At 41.0% G+C, this 27,074-nt stretch overlaps 1 protein-coding gene across 2 annotated transcripts in view; it reads right to left on the bottom strand.

Annotated features, from left to right (window-relative positions):
* Positions 1-21,554, bottom strand: part of TTC39B (tetratricopeptide repeat domain 39B) — a 76,515-nt gene extending 54,961 nt beyond the window's left edge. For both annotated transcript variants that reach the window (XM_030968446.1, XM_030968447.1), the window contains exon 1: positions 21,396-21,554. In XM_030968446.1, the coding sequence (XP_030824306.1) occupies positions 21,396-21,446 (51 nt within the window). In that variant the 5' untranslated portion in view covers positions 21,447-21,554. The remainder of the gene's footprint in view (positions 1-21,395) is intronic.
* Between the last annotated feature and the right edge of the window lie 5,520 nt (positions 21,555-27,074).

Raw genomic sequence — 27,074 nt, 5'->3', positions numbered from 1 at the left:
AGTGACTTGAAAAACCATAAACTTATGTGTAATACCCTCCTTGGGAAACCCACATATTAAGATATTGCAAAGCATGGGAATCCATGAAGATAGTTGCATATTTAGCAAGAACATCCACTTCAAGATGCTTTTGTCAAAACTTCTGTTCAAGTATGCATACATCTAACTACTCTTTTACTCTTCTGTCTCTTGTAATTCAGACTCACACCATCGTTCTTCTCAAAAAAGCCATCAATGCTAGGTGAAAGTGACGCACAGGAAACCCAGTCTCTGGCCTCAGGCATGCTGCCCTACATACTCAACTGCCTGCAGCTGCCCATGAAAGCTCAGTTACCATTTTGGAAGTCGCTGACTGAATTCTACATGAAGAGAAAAAGGCTTCACTGAGAGGTCTAAATTTTCTTAACCAAAAAGGAAGGATAACACACCTTTCCCTGTGTTCATGTTAAAATTATCATTCTGTATGTGGATTTATCCCCCAGGACTTAAGGGATTTTAAATAAAACCGAGCTGACAAGCTCAGAAGCAGCTTTCTAAAATTACAGGAGAGGCTTCCTATTGACCCTGGCTAAAAGTTGGCAGACTCAGCCGAAACAGCACTAGCATATACACTGCATGTGGGAGTATGCATTAAATTCTTTTCCCTTGGTGATACTGAACACAGGAAGAACATGCAACCATGGGAAGACAGTGGGTGAAGTATAAGAAGAAACTGACCTACAATGCTTATAATATGAATGGAGACTACAGAAGACCTTCCATATGGTCTTCATTTTATTGTAGATGAGTAATGTAATAGCTGGCTCTCACAATTAAGAGGTAGATATTATGTGGATGTTAAAATGTATAGTGATTTTATTATAATACGTCCTCCCATAGTCTTCTTTCCCCTCCCCCTTGTAACAGCCTTAGTAGTCAGGACATCTGGAGAAGGCAGCTTGTTACCAGGAGGTGTGGTGTAACAACACCTGATCTCCAATCAAGATGTAAGAAAGTTATCTCCAGCAATGGATGGCAGAGAAGGAGTTGACTGACAAAACTTTGAGAGGGGACTAAGGATATAAAAGGCAGAGCATCCATTTTGTAGAGGAACATTTAGCTGATAGTCACAGGGACTCACAGGACTGCAATTTTTCCTTATTCAGTCCTTTGTTGTAATTTTTGTTAAGGTTTAATAAACCTTTTAGAATTCTAAAAGCGAGGGTCGTTTCTCACAATTTCAATGACAAAACCAGTTTCCAAACAGCTTCTCTAAGCCAGCAGTCACCACACACTCTTATTATCAAATGAACAGAATATAAATATATACACTTCCCCCCCCCATTTCTGTTAAGAAATTTTGTGACTATTTTTTTCTCCTTATCCTTAGGCAGGACTACATAAAAAATTATTCAAAGAAACGGGTGGCTAAGAATTTTTCATTTCAGGTTCACAGAAGTGATAACTTAAAAACACTGTGCATTTAAAAGTTACCAAACATTATAGCAATATGAAAGCTCCTTAGAATATTACTCCAGAATACCAAACAACAACATGCTATCTCTCCACTTAGTTGACTTGACTGAACTGAGAACTGCTAATAGAAGCTGGAAAATAACAAAGAACAGCAACACAACTGGCAAAACTCCCAGATTTACAAGTCAAGAAGACCCTTGCTCAGGTGAAGACCCATCCCTGCGATTATGTAACTTCTATGGAAATCACTAACTAAATAGAGGGGCTGTACTTGGGAGGTTGCTAATACTGAACTCTGCAGCTAAATAATGGCATGGGAAGCCTGGAAGGGCATGCTTGACTTGCGGAATGCCACTGAGCACCCAGCTTGTGCAACTCTGAAATAAATAAATAATCAATGTCTCTCTTGCGGAATTATTAGCTTGTTGCACATCAGTTAACAAATCTGGTTTTTGTGGACAACACTCTAAAGCATCAAATATCAGAAATTACTACTTCACAAAAAAGAATGATAGAGGCAAACAACAGAGCAACTCATCAGTCTTAAATGACAAAAAATTAGCTTGTAAGACTGCTCAGTCCAAAATAAATACATCCAGCCATGAAAATTGGGTTTGACTTATCTGCAGTTAAGAGAAGTAGGGTAACAGCTACACACATCTACAAACTGCAGATAGTACCTGCATGAACTAAAAAAAGAGAAGTAGTTCTGAGAACTTGACTTACGAAACAATCTATTAATATGCAGGAAAGGTGTCCATAAAAATCGGATGGCAGTGGACAGAACAACTGCTGCTTAAATGGGCAGTTGCATGAGAAAGCCCAACTCAGTACTACATATTTTCCCATATGTTAGGAAACAAAATACCCAGCATTATAGCAGGATCCAAGAGCTAATTTGTGATGTATCTTCAGCTAATTCATAAAATATTGATGTGAAGAATAAGTATTTTGATGAGCCAAATAAAATTTAGGTTTTATCTCAAAAATGTAAGACGCTTTTCACTTCCTAGTATTTCTGTAGAATTGACAAAACTCTGCATTATAAAGTGCATAAAAATCCTAACCTTTTAGCTACTGCTTCATTAGACTTCATAGCAATTTCTTACAGAAAAGAGCAGTCTACTCTACAAACCAGCAGAAAATAAAATGGGCAAAAAAAAACCTCCAACATAGGAGAGAAACATCATTTCAATGCTATCTTGGCAGAGAAACAACTTGGGGGAGCAGAGGAAGGAAAAGATATCTCCCACTCTTCATCTCTGTCACTTACACATGCTTTATTTGACACTTTGACACCAGATCCAGGTATTAACAATTAATAGCCTTGGAAGAGAAACAAATGAATAACAGGCAGTTCAAAGGGGAAGGAGATGATGTTGTTACAAAACAGGAAAATTATTTCCCCTTGCCAGAGACAGAAATAGGCTTGAGGCAGGAAGAATGGAATGAAAATGCACAAGTTCTGCTCTACACAGTACAACCAATTTTCACATGAAAAGTAAAAAGTGAAATTAATTTCTCTAAAAAAAAGGCACATATTTTTGTGGTTACAAATTATTTCAGATTTTTTTGGTCTGAACTATAAACATAACTCATCTGCTTTTTAAAAACTCTCATGATTATTTGCCTAAAATAAGAGTGTTTTTCCAGAGAGCTGAGTGGACAGACAGTGGTGGTTGTTTTGGAGAAGCTGTGTTTTCTACTGCAGATGAAGAACTTCAGTAGTCAGAAGCCAAATAACAGACTTGGTAATTCAGATTACTTATTCACTCTCATCTAAACAGAACATGCCACATTAAGACTTGGTTGGGAGTCATGCTTTAACAAAAAAAAAAAAAGACACTAAAACCAAACCACAAAAACAAAATGACCAAATATCACAATGCCAGAAACACATCCACACACCAAGAAGAAATGAGGAACTGGTAAGGTAAAACTCACTTTTGTTAGAAGTTAGGTTAACTAAAGAGCTGATGAACAATTAGAAATTAAAACAAATTACAGTGTCATTTAGCTCAAAAATTAGATGTCAGTAACCACAAGAACAGAGGTTTCCCGATTACAGTCTGGAAAGAAGTGGCCTTTTGATGCTGCTGGTCACCCAAAAATTTCCAGAAGATACAGGAAAATTGAGTCTTTAAAAAAAATACACCCTCCATTTTTTACACGGAACAGACATTTGCAATGGAAACAACTGTTATAATTAAGAGCAGCTAATCAACATGTTACAGAAAGTGGACAGTTCCTACTCTGCCTTCAGCTGCATGCAGCCAGATGATTCTTAGACAGCCATACTGTATAAACCAGGCCAGGACAAAGAACAAACCTCAGCCAAAGGAACTGCAGTCACAAGTGTCAGGCTGGCTGCACACCAAAGGCAGCCTCAAGATTAAGGTTTTTCTGAACCTACTTGTAAAGATGGGCAGTGACATTTTAAAAATTGATATCACTCTCATCTGCTATTAACAACTGAGTGCGCTTCCACTGTTTTAAACAGCACCCTTCCTTCATGACTGAAAAGTGGAAAAATCAGCAGATTTAGTTACACACTCACCAAGTAAAGCATTATGACTACTTTAATTGACATACAAATGGCTGCTGTCAACAGTTATCCATGATCAGATTCATATCCAACATGCTGCAAAAGAAAGCAGAATAGAGTTTCAGTTAAAAGTTGGCTAAACACCAGGACAACTTTATTTAGTGTTTACAGTGGCATCTTCTTCCTATTCAACCTGTAGTTCTTTCTACAAAGGAAGCACTTCTAAGAGGCAGAAGAATAGGGTAGTAGCATAGAACTTCACTGCTGCAATAAAGCTCTGATCTTCCTAGCTCATCACCTTTTCTGTCTGTCTCACACAAACTTCCTTGGGCACCCCCAAGACCAAAGGAATGTCATGTAGCTTCTGTTTGAAAGTGGTACCAGAAAAAGAACAAACTAAAACAAACAAACAAAACACAAAAACAACAACAGAACAAACAAAACACATAATCAAGAGTTCAACATTCATTACATTTGCACCAAACTGCACTCCTCATAGAAAATCTCTACAAATATTGCGTATGATTCTATTCTTGGTCAACTTCATTACACAAAACTGATTGCCAAGCAATCCTAAACTGAAAGGCAAATACAATCAATCACCTTGTCTGGATACATCTTCTTTTCCCTACTGTAGAAAGAGAAACTTGAGAAGAATGCAAAGGCTAGTACGGGGCCTGAGAAGACCGAAAGAATACATAAGCATTGTTCTCAAAACAGATACTACACGAGGGAAAACACTAAGCTTGTCCTTCCTAGCCATAAGAAAGATTATTCAATCAAATTAATTCTTCTTGCAGCAGACAAGCCTCTAAGTATTTCAAGAACTCTGTCTCAAGCTCATCAGTTTTTGTAAAATCTTGTACCATCATGCAGTCATTCCACAGAAATTGCATAAAACACCACTGAAATCAAAAAGAATTTTAGGATGCTATTTATTATGTTTATAAAATTAGCAAGAGTTCTACTACATCTTTCTAGTCCGAATAATTCCAACACCATAACCAGTAAGTACTAGTTACAGCTGTATTTTCCAGGACACTGGACACAAACATGGATGAGATACCAATACTGAAAGAACAATCTGATAAGGCTTTTCCTACTTTAAGCCACACAGCTTAACAATAAACTCTCAATAAACTTCTGTTGGCTTCTAAACAAGACTATTTCATTATTATTTTTCATTTGATAAAAGAGGTGGACACAATGTAATTTCAGAGACACAAGCAGAGAGTACTTTGAGACACTAACTGAAGGTAGAGCAGCAGAAACAGAGCAACTCTCTTGACATAGACAGTCAAGGCATGCCTTGAAAGTTACTAGCTACACTGAAACTCAAACCAAAAAGCTTGGTCTTTCCCAATCTGGGAAGGTTAGTATTTCCTAGCCAGTGACCTACCATCTATTTTAGTTCAGAATTGGCTCTCTCTCATCAAGTTTAACTTTCCATGACTCAGTAACATTCACAGAAACTTCAGCTCAGTTTAGTCAATGGATCACTAGACAGTTTGCTGATAATGAAATGTTATCACTTCAAGAGATAGGGTATCAGTAGATAAGAAGTTAAGATACTTTTTGCCCTCACTTGAGTCAACACAACCTACCAAATAAAATAAAAGTTATGTGACGAGGAAAGAAAAATATGATTGGAAGATCCATTTAACAAACAACAGAAAACAGAGCTCTTCTTGGAGACGGAGTATCATGCTTCCTGTCTCACAAGGGTAGGTCTATTTAGCAGTTTCATCTAACCTTTCCACTTTCATTCCCATACTTCAGTGTTTGTAATGTGACTGATGAGGCAGAACCTGACAGTTTTTACTTACACATAACTCACACATACCAGGATGGATTAAACACAAAGACATAGTGAAAGTCAAGCTGCAATTACAATTACGAGACAGTCTTGACTCAACATAAGAAACAGACACAGTGGAGTCTACTTCCCACCAAAGTAAAATATAGATAGCTAGAGGAAGAGCACATTGTGTTATCCTGGACTTTACTAAGCAATTTCATATAAAGATGCTTGATACTTACCACTTCCAACAGATGTCTAAAGCTACCTGGGAAAACCCTAATTATGGTTCACCATGCACTTAATATAGACTATGCAGACAAAATCAAATTACAGCTTCCCTAGAGGGCTATTTTGACAGTGGTACAAAATGCTTATAAACCACAATGTAATCAACAATCCTATATTTAATCTCATTAAAGACACATTACTTTGCCACTGGTGATATTAATACATTCCAGAGATGACCCCAAGCTGGGGAACAGAACAGGTTTTCCTCATATTAAAAACAATCCCCCTGCAACTAATAAAGGCTAGCTTTGCCTGCAACAAATAAAAAAAGATGAAAGGGGCATTAAAATTATTATCTTAGGTTTTAACCTTCTCCTGTCTTTCTCTGGTTAAGTATCTGCTTGACTATACAGCTGATCACTCATTTGTAAAGAATATGAATTGTAATAGCAGTTCCTACATATTTAGCACCATAAGGTTCTATTTTATAGTGAAAAGCAATTTATTTTTTCTTAACTGATTCATTTCCTTTAAAAGATCTTGCTGCAGTAACGGCAATTCCAACAACCCTATTTTTGATTAAGTTGTTCTTACTTCAGAACTTCAAAGTCTACATTTTCTGATCCATTAGCAGTACTAACTGCAGTAACAGAAGAGACCTTTAGAAATCAGCATTATCTAGAGTTAAAAGTGGCTGTAATACAAGATGAAAGCAGCGACTTTTGTCCAGAGCACAGCTTGTTCTCTCTGTGCAAGACTGGCTTCCATCTCTTCTGAAAACTACTTTATATATTTTCATTAACAGAAAAACACTGTCAAAAGGTTGTAGCAATTTAACATCATTACTAGTATAAAATTAACAAATTATTAACTGCTTTATATGCATTCTAGGGAGTTTGTTCTTTCCACCAGAAAAAAAAGTCAGACAAACACCTAATACAGAAATACAGTGTCACATTCAGATCAAATGTCACATTAAATTACACTAAGCAGAATCAGATCTTGACTTAACCAGCCAGTAAGCTAAAGTGTTAGTTCTTCCTGGGCTACTTACAGGCAAACACAAAAAGAACACATTCTCATTTGAAGTTACAGTAATTCTTACAAGAAAATAAAACAGAAAAACCCTACAAGTAACACAAAAATTTTATTAACATAAAGTAATAGTTAGCCTATTAATGCGTCCCCTAAATTTTGGTAATGTGCCAAGTGTCCATGTAAGTCTACAGCTTTACTTCTTCTGTCATTACTCCCCCAATGTCAATTCTTCCTCTGGTCCATCCCCAAGCAGAGCATGGTATTTCTTCAGGTATTGCAGGACAGCTGCAGGATCCAGAACAGAGACACCAAATGGACTACACAAGTGCACTGAAAGCAGCATGTGTTTCCCAGTCCAAGCTGTAACATTTGACAGACAGTTGTAGTTCCATTCCCCAGCATGCACACCCCCCAGTACAGCTTACTGACGTCATGGGGAATTTATAGCCTTTGAAAATTCTAGTTGACATGTAATAACAAGGACAGGATTAATGCACAGTTGTTACCAGATGTGTCACTCCTTCTACCCAAAGGGTCACTTTATCACAAATGTAAGTTTACAGTTTGTCAGTGCCTCTAGGCAGCTGTTCACGCACACACACTCCCTCCTCCTCCTACTCCTGAGTACTCATGGGCAATCAGAGCACTGGTTCCTCTGCAGCAAGCCCACACCGCACTAAGTGTCTCTGGCTCTCATGACTCATACGTTGCCAAAGGAAATCCTGCATGACCACACAACAGTTCAATCCAAAGCACTCAACCTCCCCTTGTACCCTTCTTCCTTCCACCAGCACCCAGAGACACAGAACAGAAAAAAGCCAAAAACATTACATGAGGTGTAGAGATCTTCTTTAAATTATGGAAAGACAATTTCTCCAGGCTGCCAGGAAACTACTTATGTTATAGCTGATCTCTACGTATTGCTCATATCCTTATCCATTTTCACTTTAGTGCACAGTCATTATATACTAGAAAGTTTTTACCAATTTATGGATGCTGTTGCAAAAGTTTTTGAAATTTCACAATGATATTTTAATTACTTATTCAGACCACGCAAACACTTAAGGGTGACTATTTTGTCATGTTAGAAAGATACCATTTAGGCCAAATTCTGCAACTATTAAAATCTAAGGTCAATAGCTACCAGATCTCACATACATAAACTGAAGAGACCAAGTGCTATGGTATGATCTACAAAGATACAAACCACAAAACTGATACAGAGTTTGCCTTCCCAGCATAAAACTGCTTTATCTCATCTACAGCAAAGACTAGACCTAAAACAAAGAAAAAGGATCAGACACAAAACTTTCAGTCAAGGACAAGAGGAGCATGTTTCAGAGACAACTGTCAAGACAAGCCCTATATCCTTGGCTGTCATCACAAGATGTAACCTCAGCTTCCCCTTCTTGCTCTCCACATGTCCTCCTAACACCAGAGGACTTCCACAAACATCAAACACAAAGCAACATGATATGTGGGTTTAAAAAATAAAAAGAAACTAAGCCAAAATATTAACCACACTGGACGTCAAGTCTTTCAGTGATGTCAGGCAACTTCCTTTCTCTGCTCCACCAGAAGAACACACCCACACAGAAACACTGACAGGAATTGAAGGCAACTGTACAAATCCCATTGGCCAAGACAAGCTGCTTTTTGTAGAGAAACTAGGTAACAGAGGACCACAAATTGTGTTCCATGTTGCAGCTCAGACTGTTGTTCAGAGAAAGCACATAAGCCACTTCTACTATGTAATGTCTAGTCTTTGTCCCCATGATGTTTTCTTTACAATTCCTTCAGTTGTGCTCATGCAAAGCTGCCTGTGATGACACACTTGTAAGATGAACATCCTGGCTGATTCAGCATGAAACTAGTAACTTCAACATGTATCCAATAACTTCTTGCCTACTTTCCCTGACCACCCTCCTCTTCACTCACACACATTACTATTTAAAATTACAAGCACTTTTTCAGTGCTCCAGTGTACAAATTCACAACAAGCACTAACTGAGAAAGCAGTTAGGAGGAGTCTTTCACAGTGGAACTCTGAACTGCAGAAGATAATAAATACAGAGCATGATTTCCAGGAAGACCCTCCTATGGGGGACCTGATTTGTGACACTGACATGACCCTATATTTGTTTCCAGTTCACAAAAAAACCCCAAAACTGGGAAAACCTGCATTTAGCTTGCACTTCAGTCCAAATATGACTTAATGAACTCAGCGTCTAAAAATCTTACCATTCAAATAAGTAAAATGGACTTTTAAACAATCTACTTTTTTTCTTTCTTCTTTTCCTCTTAGATTTTAAGACTCCTTTGGTGTCATTTGCTGAGAAAAATGTTCACTCTGAAGCTTAACTATTTAACTTTGGCCATCCCTTCATCTCAACATGACTTGAAATTACATAGTTCACATTTAGCAGAAGATACAGCACTTTGGCAAAGCATCAAACCAAGAATGCCATCTTCTACAAGGGAATGGCCATGAGCTACCCCATATTTTTCAGAGCTATAACCATGTGTGGCACTTTAACCCAAATGACATTAAAAAACAGACACTGAGCTGCCACTGAATGTCTCTTTCCCAAGGTTTTAAGAAAACTTTGCTTAAGCTGAGTAAACTACCCCTTAACAAAGCCAGCTACTTCAGTGGTGTCAAGTAGACTATATAGGCAGGTATATTTAACTGGATTTCTCAGAGCTGCATAAGTTTTCCCTGCTAAGATTCTCCATCTGAACTTGGCACAGATTTAAATATTCTTTAGCAATATGCTTACACCACCAAGTCTTACCTTAAAATTCTTTCTCTGGTCCAAGCCACACACTTAAATTTAGGCAGACTGCTTTGTCTCCAAAGTTTAGTTCCTAAGCTTTTCACATTTCTCTTGAAAAGGAACATAACAATTAACATATTCATCATCTATTTAACAATGATATAATATTTAGATTAAAATGGCTCAAACACTGCTGTTCTTCCTTAATGCAGTTAACAGAATTACTTTTCAAAATACTTTTCTTACTGGGAAGAGCCAAAAAGCTGTACTTCATTAAGTGTCCAGTTATGCTACAGTTTATCAAAAAAGTCAAGTATTTAAGTTTCACATCCCATATTATATATTAGTTTTCTCAAAGTCATTATTTTAAATTGTTTTTGTAACAAATTACTGATCCCCAAATTAAGGTGGGAGGGTTTTGTCAAAAATGAGGATTACTTCAGTTTTTGCATGTTTATTCAGCTCCTTCCAGCCAGCTGAGCTAGAAGAACCTTGAGTATCTGTGTAAGATGGCTCACTCTGCTGGTTTTGGCTGGGGTAGAGTTAATTTTCTTCACAGTGGCTAGTACAGGGCTGTGTTTTTGATTTGTGCTGAACACAAGAGTTGATACTACAGAGATGTTTCTGTTATTGCTGAGAGGAACTTACCCACAGGCTTTTTGTTTTCTGCTTTCTGTATTCCAGTTTGGGGAGGAAGTTGGGGGCGCATGGGAGGTTGGGAGGGGACACAGCAGGGGCAGGCGACCCAAACTGACTAAAGGGATATTCCAGATCATGTGGCATCATGCTCAGTATGTAAAGGGGGGGAAGAAGAAGAAAGTAGGGGAGTCTATGGAGTGGTGACATTTTTCTTCCCAAGTCACTGTCACGTGTGATGAAGCTCTGCTCTCCTGTTGATGGCTGAACACCTGCTTGCCCAGGGAAGCAGTGAATTAATTCCTTGTTTTGCTTTGCTTTTGTGCACTGCTTTTGTTTTCCCTATTAAACTGTCTTTATCTCAACCCATGAGTTCTCTATCTTTTACCCTTCTGATTCTTTCCTCAATCCCACTGGTGGGGTAGTGACTGAACGCCTGTGCGAGCTGTCAGCTGGGCTTAAACCATAATATACACCTAAAAAGGGATGGATTTACCAAATCCACGACTGGTAATTCTACCTCTCCACCATTTCCACTGTGGAGCTTGCCTCTCCACAGTGGCAAGCTGTGGTTTTGTCACAGGACCTTAGAGTAGCTGTTTAACCATAAATTACTATATTTGCTAAAGAGAAAAAAAAGGAAAAAAAAAAAGAAAAACACTAAATATTCTCCAGCCCTGGAAACAGTAAGTTTGCAGAAAAGGGGAAAAAAAAACAAAAAACAAAACCAAAAATAGCAATAAAACTCCAAAAACAACAACAAGACTCCACAAAACCAAAAAATAAACAAGCAGAGAAACCACCAAAACCGAAAAACAAAAAAACAAAATGACACAGCCACAAAGCCATTAAGTTTAACCAACTGCCCCACTGGATTTAGTAACAACAGTTTTAAGGGAGAGAATTCAGATAAAACATCTTCATCTTAGTCCATTATTTCTCGGTGAAAATAAAAGCCAGTGTGATATACTCTATCATCACTATAATCCCACTTCGCTCAACTAAAACTAATAGAAATATTTTTTCTTTCTTCTGGCCTACTACTAGTTACAGACCAGTATTCCTACTCACCTACTACCCAACACTACACTTTTTAGAAGAACCAGTGCTGCCAAGAGTTGACAGACACATAATTATTTTCAGAAACAGGTTTTCCACTAACCTCCTCTCTGTTTGGATGACAGACTGTCCTTGTTCACCCTCCAATAAGAGGATTTCTAGAGAGCAAGAGTGCGTGTGAGGTTGACTTCTGGGGATGACAAGAAATCAGAGGAGTGCTGCACACCCAAACACTGGCTTGCAGAAGCTTATATACCACTCTATGGCAAAGTGAATGCTTGAGAGGACTGGAATAAAAGCATGATACATTCACTGCATCACAGCAAAAAATACCATTGCTACTAAGATATTAGATTATCTTGCTTTAGTATGTGGTAACAACATTACCTCCTTACTCCAGAATAAGATGACAAGCAAGTCTTTACTCTCTTGATAAGAAAACTTTACCATTAGCTCTTGGTGTTTGGGCATAAGTCCACATGTCTGTGATATTTACTTACTGTTGACTGAGCAAAAACCTTTTTTTGAACCTGAGAGGGCTTGGAAAAGCAGAAGGAGTTGGTCTCACAAATTCTCCCATTTCAGCTCTCACAAATTCTCCCATTTCTGACTATTGAAGCGGACACTTGACTAACTGCGGCACGCCAAGTCTTGGCCATGTCCAGGCTCTAATCAGAACACAGTAACAGCAATGTGTGTCCAACTCTCAGACTATTTCTCAAGTCTTTAGCTGCACAGTTTTGCTCCCTTTTCAAAATGAGAGCAGCAATCCACCATTTCTGTTCCATCTAATACTGTTTCTATTAATTCAGAAGAAATGGCATTTGTTAAAATTACTGCCCACTAGATGGGCATGGTGTGCTGTGCTGTATTCCTGCCAGCCTGTCACCAACAGCTGGGATCTTATCTCCACCTCCTCTGCTGGTGTCACACAGGAAAAGAAAACCATACTAGTTGCAATAGTAAGGAAAGTTTCAAATATGTCCTTATGGTCAGGCAAGCTATGGGAGATTTACTTAAGCAGGAGGCACAAGATCAGACATGTCTATCACCTACTCCTATATTGAGTCATCCTGGTCTATGCTGCTAAATAATGTATGGTCTGCCAAGAAGCAACTAAGTTCCTTTTCTCTTTCAACACACAACCACTTTGCCAAGAGAGAGGCCCAGCAAGAACCTTTATCCAAGCCAAGGCATCAACTTGGCAGTTTCATCAAGCTCATCAGGTCTAGAGGTTTTTTCCAAGCATACTGGCACCAATATGTCACCAAAAAAAGAACAAACATTTGCAAAACCAAATGTGTTTCCACAAAGTCATAGCTCTCACATAGACTGACTGGAACTACAAGAAGAAAACCATCCCCCTTTAAGCTTATATATGAAACAGAATGGTCTTTCCATGTAGGTTGTGGAAAACAGCTCAGAACTGTCTTAATCTTGAGTTGTGGATGGCTCAACCCTGGCAGTGTTCAAGGCTAGGATGGACAACACCTTGAGCAACCTAGTCTAGTGGGAGCTGTCCCTGCTCTGGGTGGGAGGGTTGGGTCTAGATGATCTTTCATGTCCATTCAATCCCTTAACACTCTGTGATTCTATAGTGGCTGGCAAATTTTTAGCTACAATTACCAAGGCAACTGTACAATTTACAGTTGTAGTGATAGTAACTTCCACTGCTCCAAGAAAAGGCTACATTAAAAGATATTGGATGCTGCTTCCCACACCAGAATAGCACTAGTTCAATATACAAAGAATACCCAAAACCTTAAGAAAAAAGCTAACTCTTCCTTTTGGTTATACTGTTTTCCATTCATATACAAGTAAGCATTTAAGTGTTACCACCTCATACCCCTAGTCCAAGAAAAAAAAAATCTAAAAACAACAACAAAAAAAAAACCAAACCCAAAAAAAAAAACCAAAAAAAACAAAAACAAAAAAAAACCCAAACAAACAAAAACAAACCCAAAACCAAACCAAACTTTAGAAAAGAAGTAAAAGCAAACTTTACTTCCTTTTTAAAATTCACTTCATAGGTACATAGCTTTCCCCATTTACATCAGCTCTGCCTCCCTAAGAGGCACATGGTGCTTTTTACAGTGACTCCACCTTTTCCTGTATCTTCTGTACCCTTTATCTCTTGTTCTGAGGAGAGACAACTCACAGGTTAATAATAGTGAATATTAAAGAAGAAAATTTAATTGGAATACTGCATGCTCCTTTTTCCCTCCAGTAAATCAATAAAGACTCAGGTTTTTTTTGCCTAATCAACTTTCAGACTTGGTCGCAGTCAAACCAGGAATGCAAATGCATGACTCTAGGAAGCAAGTAAGAAATGGAAAAATGGAAAAAATAAAAGTAAGCCATCTCAGAACAACATAGGTACTATACAATTGGAGTACATGTCCTTATTTTGAATAGTAGCCACAAGGAAACACACTACCTCTCAACAGGTACACCTGTAAGTAAAGCAAACTTAAGAACTTCAGCATCTTGGAAGGACAGACAAGAACCTAATTTTGTTTAATAAAAAAAGAAATTACTAGTCATGTTTAGTTTTCCATTTGTGCTGCTGAAATAGAAGGGTCCTTATCTTAGATGCCACTGTGCTCTGACAGTAGGAGAGCCCACAAAGAAACAGGAAAAATGGATGAGCCATGTGCCAAAGCACTTTGGAAAAAGCAGGCAAGAGGAGTACAAATTTTACATTCTTCAGCTGACTAAAGTGTACTTCTCAAGGAAACAAAATCATACAAGTCAAATGAGGATGTTTAAAAAAAATTATCCTTCAAGAGAGAAAGCACCCCCACCACTGTTTCCCAATTCCATATTTTCAACACATTCTAGTTTTTAAGGTGAAAAGGGCACCACAATAGCTTGCTTCCAATTTCTCAAAGTCTCTGTGGAAATGCAGCTACCACCATCTCTTACCATTGAGACTACTGAAGAATCCTCAGCATAAACATGAGTGAGAAAATAGCCAGTGCTGCACATTCTATAATTTATTCTAAAGTGCATTATTATACAACGCTACTGATGTAAAGAAGCATACCACTAGGATGCCACTTCTTTAATCATAAGTGCAGCAGCTGCTGCAGCAGTGGATGAAACTCTTGAGTACTTAAACCAAGTACTAACCGGCTTTTGAATTAAAGACGATGCTGGTTTCATTTGAAATTAGCTCTGAAGATAAACTGTCCAGGCTGGTAAAGCCAGCCTATACAGTGTTTATCCCTGCTTGGGCAGTTCAAGAGAGTACAACATGCATCATAAGACCTTCATTACCTAAATTTTCCTTAATAGCTTAGTTTAGAGATGAGGCACAGATTAGCTGAATTGGCCAAGCTGTCCTCAATACAAGTCAGGGCTTGTACCTACAACTAAGCCAGAAACTAAATACCACGTAGATGCTCTCTCAGCCCATTACACCTCACATTCCCCACTCCATCCCCCCAGCAGGGCTGTGTTTCAACCCTAAGGCAGTCAGTCGCAGGTGTACTTTCACTCTTCAAGTGAAAGTGAACTCTGGCCTACACTCTGCCGCCAAAGGCATTGAGAAAAATCCACTAATAATATCAGTTGCGGCACCACTTGGCTGCCTTTGAGTCCAGCTGTTATTGAAGTTCCAGCATGTCCAGTACAGCAGCACTCGGAGGTGGCATGACTTCAATCAGGCCACAAGAGTTCTACTGTCCTTAGTTCCACTCTCCCTCGGACTTGACTGGGTGAGTGGGTCCTGCTGATCACTCCTTGGTTCTGGAGTTTACTGATCAGCTTCTGGGTGAGAATCACAGTCTCTGCTGGTACTAGGCAGAGACACCAAAGCACCACTGCTACCCTTTAGGCCCTTGAAATGTGCTCTCCTGAGGTAGCCTGTGCCAAGGATGCACAGGGCTCTGGGATCATCACAGCAAGGTGCTTTTCCCACTCATTCCCAATCAAGCTCACTTCAGCCTCCAACAGTCAACTACTGGGATGCCCTTGTCACTCCAAAAGTACAAATGGGTTCTTAATAGCTTGACTCTGCACTGGTGACTGCTAGAGCCTTATACATCCATGGGTCTGACATGCTAGGTCATCGGATCCACAGAGTCTAATAATCATGGCTGCCTCTCTCCTACATGTGGCTGGATCAGGGCCCCTCCACTCCTGGTCACTGGACTGTCCACTTCATATAAAGAAAATGAGATTAGAATTTCTTTGCAAAAAATTAGGAGTAAGATAAGGCCTTCCACTCTGGCAAAATGAAGACTGGAAGAACAACCTTCCTGGTAAAAAAGCCATTTGGGATTGTTTCTTCCTACAATTCAGGTACCAGTGCCTCTAGACTTGAAGGTAGGTTTTCCATCCCACTTTCCCATGTCTACTCTGTGATCCCTCAGATAAAAACACAGAGCAACCCACTGTGTCTATCCTCTATATCCTCTCACTTGAGCAAAGAACACTTACTCTTAATAGCAGAGATACTGGGCCGTACAGATGGGGAGTAGGATCTGTCTTTTTTTTTTTTTTGCTGGAACTTCTGGAACAGTTTTTCCCATTTCTCAATCAGTTTTTCTGGTACATAGAGAATCAGTATTGCCAGAGCTGACAAGCCACTTTGCCCACCACCATTGCCTCTTTGTCTCTCCAGCTACCCAGCTTTGTCTCATTACCACCAATAAACTCACACACAACAATGGCGCACAGTGTGCTCTACTCATATTACCACCCTTAACGGTCATGCACACTGGATTTCACCTGGATCTGTGGGTAGCTGCACACTGTTTTGGTCACAGTAAATCACCTCTAGCATGGCTGATTGCCTCAGGTGCTGGACATGGTGGTCCACTAGCCTGGGCGGCATGCAACATCCCCCTTGAAGGGATACCTCTCCTTCACACTTGACAGGAGTCACCTCCAGAAGCTGTCAACTTGTATTCTTTTCCTAATTGCCTTGGTAATGCCCTCTTCTGTAGAAAGAAATCGCAGCTACTTCCTTACTCTAAAATTCCAGGATGAGTGAAGTCTCTTCACATATTCCACAGTTCACTCAGGGATAAGGTATTGAATTGTTATCTCTTTTCTGTCTTTTCCTCCTGCTCTTTCAATAGCCCTGCTTCACCCTACTTTACTATGAGCTGACTTGTGTGTCCATTTCTTCTTGTTTATATGAATGACTGATACCTGTAAGAGTTGCTCCACCTGCAGTGCCCGTCAATGGAGTTAGAGCCTGTCACCTTCTTGACATATTTAAAGACCTTCTCTTCCTCTGATGGTACTGAGTAGGACTTTCCCTTCATGAAGCCATACTGGCTCTGACTGATACCTGCATTGTATTTGGATGCTTCCAGAGAAGATTATTCCCAGAATAATCCCCTCCACACTTTTACTGGTCACTGAAATGAGACTGACAGGCCTGTAGTTTCCAGGATCATATTTGCAGTCCTGTCTCTTCAGAAAATGTTAGCCAGATTGCAATTGACTGGGACCTCTCCAGATTCCCAAGACCATTCAAAATTCATTTAAGGAGATCTTGTGATGATTGACATCATCCAGCACTTTTGAGTACTCTTGGCTGAATCCCATCAAGCCCAACAGACTTTTGGGGATCCAGCTACTTTTTCATTCTTATAGCCATGGTCCTCCAGCTCAGAGTGCTGGGACACGCTTAGCCCATTTTCAGTGCTGACAAGAGAGACAAAGAAAGCATTAAACATCTCTGCCTTGTCTGTGCCCCTGTTTGTGAAGTGATCATCCTCATCCTGTAATGGGCCAACATTATTTCTGCACTACCTTTTGCTACTGACGTATCAAAGGACAAAACCTTTTTTTTATTGTTCTGACAGTCCTGGCCATATTCAACTCCAGTTGAGCTTTGAATGCACAAATTTTCTCCTTACAACAGGGAGCAGCATCTCTGTATTCCTCCCACGTCACTAATACAACAAATGCTTTTAAAAATTTTTTCTAACATCATCTAGTCAGATTTGTTATTAGCTGAACTCCTATTTGGCACAAGAAAAAGACTGTCCTGGTTTAACACCAGTCAGCAACCAAGTATCACACAGCCACTCATTTGCTCTCTGGCCAGTGAGATGAGAATAAGATTGGGTGGAAAAAGTAAAATCCGTGGGTTGAGATAAAGACAGTTTAATAACTGAAATAAAGTAAAATTAATAATAATAACAACAGTATAGAAAGGGGGAAGGAGAAAGGAATAAAACCCAAGAGGAAGAAGTGATCCACAATACAATTTCTCACAGCTTGCTGATTGATACCCAGACTGTCCCCAGGCAGTGACTGGCCCCTTCCAGCAAACTCCCCTCAGTTTATATATTGGGCATGATGTTCAAGGGTATGAGGCCACCTGTCCTGGCCATGGTCCCTCACACCTTCTTGTGCACCTGGCTGCTAGCAGCACATGAAAATTTTTGGTTTAGGGTAAGCACTACTTAACAACAACTAGAAATCACTGTTATTCAAAGGATGCTCATACCAAATCCAAAACACAGCAATACACCAATTAACTCTATCCCAGCTAAAGTCAGGACAAAACCCTAGAGTTTACCACAGCAAGGGCACCAAATCACCTTCAGATCTGCAAATAATCCTTAGTCTGGCTCCCTTTGGCCAAGCAAGGAATTCTTTTATCATCTAGATGCTTCTCAGTCATAAACCTTTCTGTCCAGCCACACTCCTCAGATGCACAAGGACCTTGATTGGGTTTGTGGGTTAATTTTTTTTAATTGATAGGGAATCCCCAAGTAACCAATTAAGCTGGCTTTAAGACTTTGAAAAACCAGGGCAGCAAAGAGTGAACTTAATGGGAAGCAGATCTGGCCCGCTATTTTAAGTAATCTTTAGACAGTGAGGGGGGATGGGAAAAGGGTGGATGGGGAGAAGAATTAAAGTTTTGCTTGAAGACTCTCCAGTGACTGGGAATGCTACTTTGCCCTTAACATTAAGTATATCTGTCCTAGATTTCCAACTCATTCCAAAGGAATACCAGTGTGAACTCTTTTAGGGGGTGAATTCAGTGTCATATAGCAGTTTTAAGTGTTGATGGTATATCAGGTTTGAGTTCACAACTGGCCACACCACAGGTGAACACTTTGATCAAATAGTAATCAGGAAACTGCTTCCTAGTAGAGAATGACCACAAACACACTTCAACACCACAGAAGCAACACTGCACTCAGGAAAATCCTGAGTTTAAGAGCTATTTTTTTCCCAGATGGCATACCCACAACACTATCTCATTGATACAGCCTCTTAGTCTTAAGTCTCTGGTTCCTCTTGGTGGGTTTCTTTTCCTTTAAATAAAAAACACCAATGGACTAATACACTTATGTTAGTTTTAAAAAATCCAAAGATTTATTTACACTTCATGCCATTTCCTCGCTGTTCTCACCGGAAAACCACAGCTGCAGCCAATGAGACATAAATCAGGAAAACAAAAAAAACCAAAAACCAAAAAACCCCCATACAAACAAAAAGAAAAACAAAAAACTCCAAACAAACAAAAACCCCATGGTATCTGGCACTTCCTTGAGCTGCAAGAAGCATCAGGAAAAGCACAAATTTTATTCAGGGACAGACTACAGCAAGGGGCAGCTACCTGGTACCTTATGCTTGGACTTTAGAAGAAGGGTTCTTGCTGGTCTATGTCATGTTAAGTAGGAAACAACCTCAAGGTTTAGCTTAACATATTCCTCTTCAAAGCTTCAGGGGCGAAGAAGCATTCACAAGTCCCTGCAAAGCAAAATTCTATGCTAAAAGCTATGTTCATATAGTACTAAGCATGCACACTGAAATCAGGAAGCAGAGCTCCCATCTGCTGGGGATGCATGTAGCTCACCAAAAAAAGGCTTATAGAGGTGTTCTGCTACCTGTATCTCTGCATCACAGCCACTGCAAACACCAAAAAAAAAAAGCTAAGACACTTAAAAACAATTACCATGTGCATAAAATCACAACAAGCTTACTAGTAAAGAGACTATACTGAACATATACTGACATACTGACTATACTGACTGGGCAAACACAGTCCACAGTGGCCTAGACAACTTTTGTTACAAAAGCAGTGACCATCCCCAAGATAACCATGTGCCCTCTCCTCCTGAACTCTGGAATCTGACCAGGAAAAATCGAAGTATTTTCTGCATTACCACTACAGATCTGTTTCAGACTCCAAAGAATCAAGCACTAAGCAAATCAGGCACATGCAAAGAGCATGAGGTTTATACTGAGATAGCATAGGCTTATACTGAGAAAACTTTACACTTTTTGCAAGGTATTGCTTAAATAACACCTCTTTCATAGCCTTTTATGCCTACCTTTTCATTTTATTTGTTTTTTGGATGGCAGTTTCTTTTCCTCTGAAAAAGCATTAGCATTTAACACCAAACTCTAGCATTTAACACCAAACTCAATAAAGTATATCCTTTCCTACTGTTCATACAGAACAGCTGGGCTACAACAAAGTTGCTGAATACCTGTTTCAACAGCTGTGAATTCCAACTATTTGCTCACTGAGAGAGCTGCAAGAGCTAGTCAATAACTTTTTTTCTCCCGACTGGAAAAAAAATCTCAGCTTCACAGAGATGACTTTATCATTTTGCAGTGATTCACTCTAGTATACAATGAAATTCAAGCATTTCACATCCTCTTCACTGCTGCCACATATAACCTTAGGAAGTAGAAACTTTCACAGGCTAACATATATTCCCATTCCCTAACCAAGAACAAGCTAGTTCCACTGAACTGCACGGCATAGCAAGTCCTACATAGACATTAGTCACTTGCCACATCGTACAGAATAGTGCCACACCTCAAACACTGCGCACTAAAAAAAAGTGTACTATTAAGTACTCATTCATAAAGCGTCCTCAGAAAAATTTGGGCAGATTTGCCTTGCCAACCTTCCTGAAGAAGCTGCTGGAAGCATGCAACACTAAAATCGCTCATTCTAGACTGTGCAGTCAAAAATCAAGTCTGTATTCCCATATGCGCCTGCCAGGACTGCGTGTATCTGTGTATCTGTGTTTGAAAGCACGCTCCAGTTAAAACTGCCTCAGTTTGGCAGTACCATTCTCAAAAGCTCATCTAGGACAACACTTTCCAATCACCAGTTTCCGAGAGGTGCTGTCAAGGAATCCTGCTACCGTGTTCTCCTAGACTGACAGCATAACAAGGACAATCTTCAAGTTCAAGCGATCGTTTGAAGGGATTTCTGTCTGGGCTGTTTGAAGGACTTTTAAAAAAACAGCGGCGAAATTATAAACGCATCTTACGCACACTACAGCTCTGACCAGCTGCATTTCTAAGGCAGAGGAAGTGTCCGTGGAAGACCCCACGCACACGGGGCTCTCCGGGACGCCCCCGCAGCGAGGCCTCGCTCGGCCGGTGCGCACACCGTGGGTGGCCGCTGCCGCGCACCTGTCCCTCGGCCCCGCGCCCGCCCGCCGGGAGGGACGCACACCGGAGCGGCCGCGCGGCACGCTCGCAAGGAGCAGAGCAGGAGCTGGGGTTAAAGACAAAATTAAAAATAAAATAAAATAAAAAAGGGGGGAAAAAAGGAAAATTGAAGAAGAAAAGAAAGCAAATGAGGGGGATGCGGCAAGGGGCCGCTTGCGGCCCCACTGCCGGGACAACTCTCCCCAACTCCAGGCGACGGACTCGCCCCCAGACCGGCGGTCAGGCCTGCCCCTATCCTGTCCGGCCGCCCGCCCATCAGCCCCCACCGCGGAGCAGGTGGGCGACCGGGACGGCCGGTGCAGAGGAGCCCCTGCCCACATCTCCCCCGTCGCCGCCGCGCCGGCGGGGACGGCCGCTCGCTGCCCGCACGCCCGGAGCCCCTCGGCAGTCGCCCTCCGTTTACCTCCTCGCCGCCGCCACCGCTCTCCTCCGCGCCGTTTCCTACGCTCGCCATGTTCCCTCTCCGCTGCCCGCCGCCAAAGATCTCTGCGGCCGCCGCGCGCCGTCCACTGCTCACAGCCCAGCGCGGTGCCGCCCCACGCCCTTCCCGGCCGCCCCCGCTCGATCCGGCCCGCTCTGGCCCGGCCCCGCTGCTCCCGCCCGGTCCGTCCGCGGCCGCGCTCACCGCCTCCTCCCGCCCCGGCCGCCCCGCGGCTCCGGCGGCCGCGCCCCCTCGTTTGCATGGCAGGACCCGCCCCCGCCGGTCGCGCCCCGCTGGCCCTCGGCGTCCGCCCCCGCCACACGGCCCGCGCTGCCTCTCGGCTGGGGCGGCGTGGGATGTCCCGAGGCTGCCGGACCCGGGGGCGGTCGGAGAGTGCAGCTGGACGGGTCGGAGCAAGCGGAGCGTCGTCCCAAACTCGTGCCGAAGCCCCCGTCCTTCCCCCGTCCTGCAGCCCCACCTCCAGCCACGCTGCGGCTTCGCGCCACCGTGAGTGGCTTCAGTGACCGAGGTGCCGCAAAGCTTCTCGCAGTCGTTCCCGCGGCGTCCTTTCCAGTGCCTGGGTTACCTGAGCGGCAGCCGGGCCGGTTCAGCACACCTGAACCAGCGGTGGCGGACTGGCGGTCTGTGCCGGGCGCCAGCCGCCTCCGCCGGGATCTGCCGCGCCGCCCGGCAGGCCGCTCCAGGGAAGGGCAGCTCCAGCGGGCTGTGCTCGTGTGCGGAGGGGCCTCCGGTGGCACTGCGTACAGACCCTGCCACTCCGATGGTCAGTGACCTACAGATATTCACTATCTGATGTCCGGGAGAAATTTGCACTTCGAGTCCTTCAGCTCCCAGTGGCCAGGCTCTGGGGAAGAGCGGATTACCATGCTGGCTATCACTTGGAAAGAAAGTTCACAAAGCAGCCAGCTCTCTGAGAACTCTTAGAGCCCCCCACCTCACCTTGTCCTGTCTTTAGTTCACAGTATCATAATGCTCTTTGCTCAAAATCTACCAATTTCCGCTTTTCTGTATTCTGCCAGCTGAGGTCAATGCCAGCTAAAAGGCAGGTAGTAGCATGATGCCCACTTCCTACTGGTTCTCTGGTTCTCTGTCACAGCCCTTGTTAAAAAATACATATATTGATAATAAAATACATATTTTGATAATAAAATACATATTTTGATAGTCTGGCTTCCATTAGAACCAGAGAGAGATTAACAGACAAAGAGAATTGAACAGATTCAGCTAACCAGGAGGAAGACAGTCTAAGAGCTTTTTGCAAGATTTGGGAATATAGTCTAGATAGGTCCTTAAGTCTAGGAACAGGCAGAAGTAGAGGCTTTCAATGTAGACTGACAACTGAAGTGTCCCTACTAATCTTACATAGACTGCTCTGCTGCATCTGCTATTTTTCCTCAGCTCAGCTAAGTAAAAAGGGGAGGGAAACCTAGCATAAATATGTTCATCTTTCCTGCAAAATTCAGTTAGGGTACCACAGATACACTGTTCTCCCATTCTCATATTGCACTTGGATGAGTTTCTTTACTGGCAAATTGTTGGAAGATATTCCAGTGATATTAATATTTTCCAGGATTGAACTGAAGCTTATGAAATATACCAGTCATGCAAAAGCAGAAGACAGGCTCATACATGCTTTGTATTTGACTCACAGCACAGTCATGTCTGCCCACATGTCAGCTCCACCTGAAACCTTTTTTATGCTGCTCACAAAGATTTTTCTGCAAGTTATCATTCTCTTTTGAAGACATGATTCTCTTTCTGTTTTTCAACTTCAAAGGCAATCCCTTTGAGGTATCCTTTAGCTTAGAGCAGCATACTAGCTCCATTTCAAACCCATTTTTTAACCACTATTATTATTTAGCAGAATACTGTGGGATATGTATTATATGTGTAGGATAACAACTAATACATAAGGTCTGGATGAGAACTAGTTATGTCATTCAGTAGAAGCCACACATGTAAGCAGTTATGCACTAGCAACAGAGAATAAAAACTTAGCATGAACACGATCACCTAAGTTTTTGTAGAAACTGTTAATGTACTATAGCACCAGCACTTCTAAAGTTAGGTTGGGGAAATCCCGTTAATGTGCAGAATCTTAAGTCATGTGTGGTTACTGTGTGTGGAAGACGTAGCTCCATGAGTCAGAGGTTCAGTTAATGTACTCAGCAAGCTCAAGATCAAGGACTAGTTCATCATAATTTTGTCAAAATTAGCTCTTGATAGGTTTCATTTATATTACTGTATTCTCTCTTCCCCACTTATACTCTTGGGCAGATTGAGGGTGATATATATCAATGGCATTTCTCCAGTCAGAACAAAGATGTGTATTAAAATAATTGTGGAGGAGATGACTGCATCAAATCGTGTCTGATTGAGGTAGCTAAGGCATGAAAATTGCTACTAAAGTCTGAATACAAGCCCTGGGAATGGTAGAGCCATTACTGAGTTTTGCTTGGTCTTTTAGAAGCTTCTACAGTGCTTGCTTTTACTAAAGTAATTTAATAATGTAATAGTCAAATAGTCAAAAAGGATACCTCAAAACCACACCCCAGTTTGCTTTAATTGAGTTTAATAATTCCTCCCCTTCTCACTTGAAATGTAAGCATTAAAGAAAATCCTTGTAAATTCCTCTTACGGTTTTCCAGTTGTAAAAACAAAACCAAACCCACCATTTCTGAAGCAATATGAACAAGAATAATAGGTTTAAATCCTCTGAGGAGCCTGCAGCAGTTCTCAGCCAGCTCTGGCTTCTATCCATTTGACTATAGGTGTCTTGCAGCAAGAACTAAGATTATGAGTTGATTACTAATCTTTCAAAGAGTATTCAGGGAACATTCCAGTGGATGTGTTGAAAGGATTTTGCTGTGATCTGACAGAGAAGGCAAGACCCTGAGAGTCTGTTCTCCTCTGTCAGGTATATCTGGATAGAATTCCCCCACAGAAAAAGCCTGCCTACATTTTCCCCATTTTCACAGCCATGACTTGCATGCTTCTGTGTGTTAACACTGGACATTTGATAACTCTTCTATTGTATCCTTTCACAGTATAGCTATTCACTGTGAATTTACCTCATCATAAGAATTCATGGGACGATTTGGAAAAAGAAATATCTTTTTCTGTTGTTTTGAGCTTAAGCAATTAGATACAGATCTTACAAGGATGAAGAGTCCTATTCTGCCCCTTATGATTAGATAGTATAGAAAAACAAAGTCCACCACAGTATATACACTTGGTACTGATACAGTTTTCTTGGGGACTAGAAAATAATCCTTGAGAATAAGCTCTCTGTAAAAGAAGCCTAGGAAATTGCCCTGGCAGTCCTACAGCTGCTTTCCAGAAGGGTTACTCAGACTCAAACAAACAGCAAAGCTGTAAATAACACTCATTAAACAATTAGCAGGTTCCCTGATGGAGCTAGGGCAAGTAAGCAGGCCAGAAACCGACTCCCGCCTAGTTCCAGAAGTACTGTTTCATAAACTACCTATTAGAACAGTGAGTACTCTGAGCAGTACAAACTGTATGTGACTCTACCCACAAAAACACCTTGTGAAATATTTTTGAGAGTCAGAATCACCATATTTGAGGAACACCTTTCAAGATCAAGAGAACGAAATTTCTTACTGCTGCATTGAGTTAGAAGCTGGCAAAAAAATTAAAAAATAAAAAAGCAAACCACAGACATATATATTTGAAGCAACTTGTCAGAGATACTATTTTGTAAGAAAAAAGAAAAGCAAGATGTAACAGCCAAGAGCAAAAAATTGCTGACAGTGTATTTCCCTTTGGATTATAACTGCCGTGCCATAATCTCTAGGCAATTAGGGGTTTTTTAACCAGCACTTTTTTTGCCAATTGAAGTGAAGCAACACCTCTTGATGGGAACCAGTATGAAAATATTATTTCTTTCCACAAGCTGAGCTAGTCCGTGACACAAACAGTGTTTCAGCCATTACTATAGCAACAGCAGTAATCCCTTTAAAATTAAAACACATGAGAGTGCACTGATGCATATATGTAGTGGTATGAGGAGGTTAAGGTAGATCCTAAGATAAATTCAATTCCTGCACATACACATACACACTACCCAATCCTGCAACAAGTTTTACCCTAGGCTCTCAGTTCCAGCACCCATTTTCCCACATCCAACTGAAAGGAGAGTGTAGCAAGACACAAAGCAGCTCATCTAGCTAAGTAAATGCAACAATTGAAGGCACTAGACTAAGGTAAGTCAGTGCACTCAAAACACGTGGTCTGGCCTTGGGCCCCAAAAAAACCCCAAAAGGGCTGAACTAAGGACGTGAATCAACACACCAACATACAATTTTTATGAAAGACATGGAAGAAAGCTGGCTTTCCAAAACACCAAAGTACTTGTGTTCCGCAGATTTACAGATACAGACATCAAGCAAAGCCTAAAGTACTGAGTTGTTACACTTAGGAGTGAAAGTGTTCTATGCAGTAAGCTGCTTCATCTAAATCCTGTTTGTTAGACTTCTCAAGAATTTTATTTGGAAGTGAAAAACCTCAGTGTTATTTCCTTCAAAAATAGATATATGCAGTGATTTTATTTGAATACCTAGACTTTCATAATCTGCTGGGCATTCTTTTAGAGAACCAGAGTGGTTTCAAACTCCCAGCTCTGGTTTCCAAGTTTAAAAGTGGTGGCTATGTTGAAGTAAAGCCTTTTCTTTTTGTCACACAGACATATTTGCTTTCACTCACTTTCACTTCACTAGCATGAAGCAAATGTTGCAGAGGCAATATTCAGCACTAGCAGGATCTTGAAAAAGACACATGAGGAAGTCTTCTCTGTTCAGGGAAGCCCTGCGTCTTTCACAAAGCCAGGGTGAGGACAACAATGAACTTTGGACACGGTACAGAGGTTTACCTTGGTTACCATGTGACTTGTTTCTGTATACCTAAGCCAGGTTGTATCAGTGATCCTCAGTGAAAGCATAATGCAATTAACTCACACAGATTTCAGGCAGCCTCTAGTTCTTTTACCAATGTATCTACACAGATATTGTTTGCATAATAGTTCCTATCCACATTTGTACAGGTGCTATCTCTAACTTATGGACTATATTTGGATTATTTTCTATAGGCCCTTATAAGCTTCCTAAGGGAGAGCCATGAAAGATGCCACAAAGAAAGACTACTTAAACTTTCTAGCCCTAGAAACAAAAAATACCCCCCAACATTTACATACATTTCTCCTCCTCCAGGTGGAGTCAGGCTGTTCTTAGGCTGACACCATTTAAAATTAATTTATCTACAGCCAATGCACAGCTTTTCATAACAGTGTAAGTCACAGAGTATCTGATTCACCCTCTGCTGGATGTACAGCCAAGCTCAAGGTTAAAGAAGATTGCACTAGACACACACTTTATGAACAACTAATACACCATGTAAGTACAGACCTCCAAGCAAAACCTCAGAGTACTAGGTCAGACTCAACAGGATGATATATGAGGAAATCAATAAGCCATGCAGAATACCAATAAACAAAAAACAAACAAACAAAACCACAAAACAAAACACCAAAGCATTATTATCTTTTAGAAGGCTTAAAAGTCTCTCTGTTTTCTGTGATTTTAAACAACTAAGCCAAAGATCTACCTGGCATTTCACTACATT

This window comes from Camarhynchus parvulus, chromosome Z (assembly GCF_901933205.1).
Source record: "Camarhynchus parvulus chromosome Z, STF_HiC, whole genome shotgun sequence".
In the NCBI taxonomy this organism is placed as follows: Eukaryota; Metazoa; Chordata; class Aves; order Passeriformes; family Thraupidae; genus Camarhynchus; species Camarhynchus parvulus.
This window is presented reverse-complemented; position numbering and strand designations above follow the sequence as displayed.